At 36.8% G+C, this 7,936-nt stretch overlaps 1 protein-coding gene across 1 annotated transcript; it reads right to left on the reverse strand.

Moving 5' to 3' along the window:
* Nucleotides 1–320: 320 nt before the first annotated feature.
* Nucleotides 321–7,602, reverse strand: LOC145192985 (uncharacterized). The gene is made up of 4 exons (XM_090100005.1): nt 7,387–7,602; nt 6,757–7,034; nt 3,890–4,219; nt 321–2,765 (listed from the first exon to the last, which is right to left on the reverse strand). The coding sequence occupies exons 1-4, from the start codon at nt 7,493–7,495 to the stop codon at nt 666–668; spliced, it is 2,817 nt and encodes a 938-aa protein (XP_089956131.1). The 5' UTR covers nt 7,496–7,602; the 3' UTR covers nt 321–665.
* Nucleotides 7,603–7,936: the final 334 nt, after the last annotated feature.

Consider the following 7,936-nt stretch of genomic DNA (forward strand, 5'->3'; position numbering starts at 1 on the left):
AAAATATTGATCAACTCAAATGTTGTAATGGTTTTATTTTGGTGAAGTTGAATACTTCGCATTTATTAAACCCACACAAAGCACAGCGCGTTACACTCGCATTTAAAAATGAATGGAGGCCCCGGAAAATAAAACACCATTTTAACAAAACGATTTCTAACACAAAGTTATTTTTTTCAAGGTTCATCATTTGAATGCGCGGACTTATGAAACAAAAAGTCCTTTTTTTAAAAAAAATAACAACTTTTGTTTCATGAGTTTGGGTGTAGTCAGAGGGGGAATCGTTTATATTTTAAAAGTTAAATCAAAAAGATCATAAATTGAGCGAGGAGAACTTTTAGTTGTTAAATTACACCAAATAAAACAGTTTCACTTCTCTCAACCGCGTTCATACTTGTAACATGCAACGACTCGAGCGAGAGCTTCCACATCAGAAAATATAGAAAATTACAAAATTATGAAAGTATAGTGTAACAATATGGTACAAGAATATTTTACGCTGACATTTTAAACAAACAGCTAATTTAGCCCAAAATTCAAACATCTAAACGAACAATGTGATTTTGTTCGTATGTAAATCGAACGACATCCAAACGAACGACGTGAGTTTATTTTCCTTTACAAATCGAACGACATCTAAACGAACGACGTGATTTTATTTTCGTTTATAACGGGTCTTTTTCCGAAGGTTTAGGAATTGTGTTTTTGACTTCGTATGACGGTTGAGATTTTAACGACACATTTTCAAGATTTCGTTTGCTAGCTGTTATTTCTTTAGACGCCTCAGGAGTTGGGATGTTAGCCTTTGCCGTTTTTACATTAGAATTTTCGTGCGCTTCAGAAGCTGGAATGTTTGTCTTGGTGGTTTTTGCATTACTATTGTCTTTAGCTTGATCACCTGGTATTTTTGAACGAGTAAAACCATTTTGAGATAAAGCTGGATTGCTTGAAAATCCAGCAACTCCTCCCATTCCACCGATTCCGTATCCTAACCTGTAGTTGTCACCGCTCGCATACCCGTAGCCTACATGAATGGTTTGCTTTTTGGTATTTTTTGTTTGCTCTATAGGAGTGGCAGGTATAACACTTTTGCGTTCTTTTTGATCTGAATATTTCGTAGATTTTTTGGTTTTAGATTTATTGACCTTCCTGGGTTTGTTTTTTTGCGAGCCTGGAATTTTGTTTTTTATCCAGGGCCATCCCCATCCCCAAAGTCCAGTTCCTACGCCTGGATACCCGTGCCAGTAAGGATAATTGTAATTTTGATATCCTATAGGTAAACAGAAACGTTTTGATACCATGTTATCCTCAACCTTTCCTTTCAAAACTACATCACGACAGTGGTATGCACCTAGGTGATAGCCTTCTGGAAAATGACGACCACCGCTTTCATGACCATGATGATTAATATCTGTGGTTTCGTGATTTTCGCCAAGTCCCACATTTTTTCCCCAGCCATGATTTCCATGACCACCCCACCAATCTCCCCACCATGGATAAGCCGACCAAGGTCCATATCCAACATAAGGGTAAACTATGCCTTGCTTTGCTTCCGCGCCACTACTAGTTTCGAGTGTTGGTGTAGGCACAGCATGTCTAGCTATACAATTAGGCTGAGGATAGCGATGAATTGAAGAGTCGCAGTCTAAAAATACTTGATCAGGTAGGTGGTTGTAGATGGTAGGGTATGTATTTATGTTTTTACATAGACATCGTGTGCCCCCTCTTGGTAACCAGCTACAGTCGCGACAAAGTTGATAAATTCCTTGAGAGTTGTGAGAATGAGTAAAAGGGATAACTCCATAGCCATATTGAGGTACACTTCCGGTAGGATACACAAATGGTCGAGGATTTGCTGAGCTTGGAAGGTTTATTGGAAGACTTGGAAATGGCAGCGCATAAACTGGAATAATTTGGACGCAACTTCTTTTATCATGACATTCATGATCCTCTCTTTTTCCATGTTCTTCATGCTCCAAATCCTTTAGGTGCTCAAAGTTATGATGATTGTGATCCCAATCGTCCCAATCATCTCCAAAGTTATCATAACCAAATTTCCAACATCCTTCTAAATCATGATCTTCGTCGTGGTGGTCGCAACCACAATCGTGGAAATGATAGCCACACCTGTTGCATTCAACGTGTTGATGTCCAGTATCTTCACAACGTTTTGTTGCTTTACGGGTTTTCTTCTTTATGTGCCTTTTATGATGACTTTCTTTTAAGCCATTATTCTCATACTGCCATCCTCCTTCATCATGGTGAATATGGGGTTTATCCCATGCATCATGACCCCAACCTTCCCAATGGTCTCCTACCATCCACCATTTCTTTTTACCAACTTCTCGTGTGTGAGGTTGTTTAAACATAGCTAAACTACTTCCAAACTGTTCAATATTTGACGGGACAATGTCTCTTTGTCCTCCGTGACTATTTCTATGATTATGATGGTGGTTATGGTCGTGATCCCCATGGTGCTCTCCTTCGTCCTCTCCGTGATGTTCTCCTTCGTGCCCACCGTGTTCTCCCCACTCTTCATAAAATTCATACCCATGATCGTGATGATGATGATCATGTTCATGGTCATCATGTTTGTGGTGTCCGTGTTCTCCTTCGTGGTCTTCGTGTTCACCATGATGGTGATCACCCTCGTGCTCGTCATGGTGTTCATCCTCAAACTCGCGTTTATTGGCTTTAACGTCAACTTTTAACAATTCAGCGTCTGGTTTATCTTCAATAATGTCGTTGGTGGATTCTTTTTCTTCCTGCAATCAATAAAATCTCTTTTCATTATTGTAAACAAAGTAAACTTTGAAAATTAAAGAAAACGAAGAAAATTTTTACTTTAACGTTTGTAACTTTTCGTGAAATTTATAATAATTTCGTGAAATGCTCGATTAAGCACCCAGAACGTTCAGGACTAACACTTGTTTCATAAAAGCGCACGCGATCGAACACGTTTTTAATGCAATTTAAACTTTTAAAAAAAATATTAAATGTCTTTGAAAATGACCACAAATGTGGGAAGAAGTTCGTTTTCTAACCGAATAAGCGCCCTTGCGAACTTCAAATAAAGTGGACAGCATGTAGGCGCTTTTTATCTAGTTAAAGTTTTAAGCATGAGAAAAACTCACCTTTTTCAAAAATTTAACCATTCAAGGGCGCTTATTCGAGCATTTTTACTGCAGAATATTAATTCAATAATCACTCACCAAAGGTCATAGGTTGGGAACTTCTCAGAACTCCGCATTTGAATAATTAACATTCATTAAGTGACAATTAAAACTCATTATGGAATTAAATTGACACAAAATAGAGCAAATAGCACTCATTTATTTAGTAAAACTACTATATTTATTATACTGTTATAAGTTTCATTACATGATTTGAACTTAATAATTATACATTTATAAATAAAAAAAAGGTTTTTTTTTTCATCGTGTTCTTTCGATTGTTTTTTTGCTGCTTCGTGTATTCACCTTTGTTATGAACTTTTTCCCTCAAGAAATTGATCAAAAAATTTCTCTTGCTCAGTTGCCACTAACTCTTAATCTAAAAATTAAAAAGTTGTATATGCTGTAAATGCAATTTTGGATTTTTAGGTTAGTTGAAAGCGAGTTAGTTTTGAGTAAGTTCTGAATGAGTTCTGCAAAACTAATTTCTATCAAGAAGCTCCCACTTTCTATAAAAATATTATCTTTCTAAATATTCTAAAACATTTTTTATTCATATTTTAACTTTTGTTCGGCATAACTTGACTGTAAAAACTTAGTCTGTAGAGTGCTCTGATATGTTGTCCTTTTAATGACATCTGCAAGGTGATGTTGGGGGCTTCTTGACATATTATTCATGCAAATTTTCCAACGAATACCTTGAAACATGCAAGTTAATCATCTCCGTGGTTGTGGTGGTGATGATGATGATGATCGTGATCGTGTTCTCCGTGATGTTCTCCTTCATCGTGTCCGTGATGCTCTCCTTCGTGTCCTCCGTGTTCTCCCCATTCTTCATAAAACTCATAACCGTGATCATGATGATGATGATCATGTTCGTGATGATCGTGCTCATGGTGGCCGTGTTCTTGCTCGTGATGGTCTTCATCACCTTCATGATGGCAGCACTCATTATGATGATGGTGATGATGTTCGTGATGACGTTTGTTGGCAGTAACATCAACACCTTTTTCCGAACTTCCTGCGACTTTTGCGATTCCTCCATACTTCAAAAAAAATGGTTCAATTGACACTCATATACTCCAAAGAATATAAAAAACTTAAGGGTATTGAATTTTTACATGGAACCAGTTTTAAGAGTCAGGATAAGTAAATCAATTTCACGAACGGAAACGATTAGGAAACGAGAAAACACCAAGACATTAAGTTATAGTTTTACCGTTCTGTCTGTTCTGTGTGACGCTCATTATTTTTTCCGTATTTTTCTTGCAATTATTTTCCTCTTACAAACAACAGCTAAGAAAATTTTTAGTATTTCTTTTTAAATTATTTAAAGTGGTTAAAAATAAACGAGATGTAACTAAAATTTTACTTTTGTTAAATAAATCTTTTGCAATGCTGATGTGCATTATTGTGTAATATATTCGTTTAAGAAGGTTAACTAACCTTCCCTTGAGAGAGCATACTAAAAATTTCTAAAAATCGAACTTTCTATTTATCCGACTCTAGGTTAGGTTGTATTTACACTAGGTTAGGTAATATTTATACTCTTTCTGCGTGTGCTTGTGCTTTTGAATGGAATTTTTGCTTTAGCGAATGCATCAATAAAATAAAAACATTTTGAGTGCTGGAATTTGTTCCAAAGTTACCTCTTGCGTGTCCATAGTGGTAGGCAGGATGACCCCAATTGCTATGAAGACCGTTACTAATATACCCAGTTCCATGCAAAATATTATTATGATTTCTTAAGCCTAAGTATCCATGGCGATTGATTCCAAGAGCATGCGTCAAACCTCTATGAGGTCCACCATGCAATCGGTGTCTATTGCCGTAACCAAAATGTCCGTAGCCTAGACCATAGCCGTAACCATACTTATAACGTTTAGGAAATCCATGACCTTCGAAAAGCCCTCCATGTTCCCGACCATAAAAGTCATAACGATTTCCGTTACCATATCCTAGTCCTCCATGGTGTCCATGTCGACCATGATGTAGGTTATGAATGCCGTGTATTCTATGTGGGGCAATTCCACCTAAATAACCATTATGCCCTCCAAATGCATACCCGCTTCTGTAACCCTCGTTAAATCCAGCTCCTCCATTTGTTGTCCATTTTTTAACATCATCTAAGCTTCTGCTTTCATCCGTTTTAACCTTCTTCTCATCTATTTCTTCCATTTTATTAGAAGGGATTTGTGGTAAAGTTGATTCAAAGTTTGAGTGCAAGTCTAATGATCTTCCGTATCTTCCGTAATAGTTTCCATGATGAGAGAAATCGCCGGCATGCTCTCCATTGTTTATAGCATGACCGCCATCATCGTGACCCCACTCATGTTGAAAACCATGATGATGACCGTGGTGGCCATGTTCTCCCTCGTGTCCATGGTGAACTTCGTCCCCATGACAAGGATATCCGTGGTATCCTCCATGGTCTCCGCACGCTCCATATCCATGATGGTTTCCAGCATCTCCATGTTCGTGTTGGTGTTCTCCGTGACCTCCTTCTTCACCCCACTCTTCATAAACTTCAAAACCATGATCGTGATTATGATGCCCTTGTCCATGGTGACAATATGCTCCATGGCACCCATCATTAAAATGACCGTCATGTCCATAGTGATGATTGTAGCATCCTAATGCATTTCCACAACCGTGTCCTCCGTAGCCCTCATTAATACCGTTTTCATAGTCACCATGTCCTCTATACCCTACATCTAATACATGACCGGTATCATCAACACCGCCATATCCATTAACACCATATCCATTAACTCCATATCCATCACCACCATATCCACCAGTCCATTGTCTTCTCTGGTTTTTCTGAAAGAAGAAGAAAAATACTCTTAGCATTTCTTTAATTTCTCTATTGAATTAAATTAAAAAAAAAGAGTTTGAAGTAAGCTTTAAAAAAAGTTTTAAAAATGGTTGGTTGCGATGATTGCCATGTTTCCATGCATGACTTCGCAGTTTTGATTTAGTGTTTAATAGCATGCATTATAACGCTTAAAATAAACACAAAATGCATGCAATCGCTTACCTCACTTTCTCTTGGAAAGTTGGAAAAAGTGCAGCGGTCATCTCTTGTTTTTAAACTTACGGCGCAAACATTTATGGGCATCTTCAAGCATTTTACGAAAGTATGTTCATGTGTGCGTAATTCAAAGTCAGATCCTTATTAACATAGAAGTTTTAAAATAAGTAGAGGCAGAATTTTAAAAAGATCACGGAAGAAATAAAGTAAAAGATAAAGCTGGATTGGTTTAGACGGTTTTAATTTCCGAGCGTTTTTGTAATTTCAAAAGATATTTAGAGACTAATCTTCATCTCATCTGAATCTTTAGTGACTTTTTGTTTGAAAGTAAAGATTAGAAACAATCATTGAAGCATCAATTTGTTATTTGAAAGGAAAATTTTTTGGCTTCTAAAAAATTTCTGAAAGTTTTCTTTTTAAAATCTGTTTTAAAGAATCTTTTTTTAAAGAATCCTTTGGTTATGCGGAAGAATCTTTTTCAAAGAATCTTTTGATTTTGTGAAAGAATCTTTTTCAAAGAATCTTTTAGTCTTGTGAAAGAAAACAAACCTCTTCAGGAACTTCGTCCTTCTTGGCGTCTTGATCAGCTGCGTCGTTTTCTTCGACTTCTTGCTGAGAAGTTTCTTCGGCTGCCTTTTTTCCAGTATCCGCATCGTTTGATTCGCTCACACTGTCAGCGTCACTCTTATCATCCTCTGCATCCTTCGATTCCTTACCTTCATTTTCGGTCAATCCGGTTACACGGTTTTCCACTTCGTCTTTTTTCTCAGCTGTTTCACTTTCTACTTCGTCTTTTTTTTTTTCATCGTCGTCGCTTCTGGATTCGTCTGAACAAATAATCAAGACAATAAAATTATGGGAACATTTCTCAATGAAAAGGGGTCTCCAAGAGAATTATGATGCAAAGTGAATTAACCAACCTAAAAATTTTCTTACAGTTCAATTCCCGAACTGCAAAAAAAATGCTTCATAGGAGTTTAACAGAAAAATAGAACTTTTCCTGTTTAATTTAATTTTGATCATATTTTTTGGCGTTGTGGTTTTCAACTATCAAAATAATTTTTTTTTTTCTTGAAATGACACGGTTTCTTTTTGAATATTTAATGATGAAAGATTTTAGCATATTAATATTAAACTTGGCCACTATTGCTTGTTTTCTTCGGACAAAGTTAAACTGACCTGAATCTTCGGTAGTGTCGTCAAGCTTATCATCCAAATCAATCGGCTTAGCGTGGATTGTAATACAATAAAATAAACAGGCTAGCGCAAACACGACTGCAATTCGCATTCTTGCTACCTTCAAGATCTTTTAACTAGACGGAGTTTTTGTGTTTAGATTTTACACGGTTCTTTTCGTGCATAAAAAGTAGCTCGTTAACTAAACTTTTTGCAGCATAATCGATGCGCTGATTTACTTACCAGGTAGATTCGCATGAACGGTTCAGTAGAAACAAATTGGAAAGCTTCTCACCTGTGCCTACGGTGTCTACGTTTAAACGGTCAGGTAGCTGCCTTAGCTTTTTGAGCACAAGTTAACTGTTCGACTGAGAGAATGGCAACTTTATTTTAACTCTAAACTAATTTTTTTTTTAATGTCAAAGTTTTCTTTTGGAAGCAAGAAATTTCGTTTAATAGAATTTTGAAGCTTGGTGCGGGGAAACTTTTATGCAACGGTCCTTAAAATGTATCACCCTTAGCCTTGAACTATCCTGTAGCGGTCCTTAAAATG

This window comes from Hydra viridissima, unplaced genomic scaffold (genome assembly GCF_058129835.1).
Source record: "Hydra viridissima isolate aposymbiotic clone 2 unplaced genomic scaffold, HvirCarnegie_v1 scaffold_10, whole genome shotgun sequence".
Taxonomy (NCBI): domain Eukaryota; kingdom Metazoa; phylum Cnidaria; class Hydrozoa; order Anthoathecata; family Hydridae; genus Hydra; species Hydra viridissima.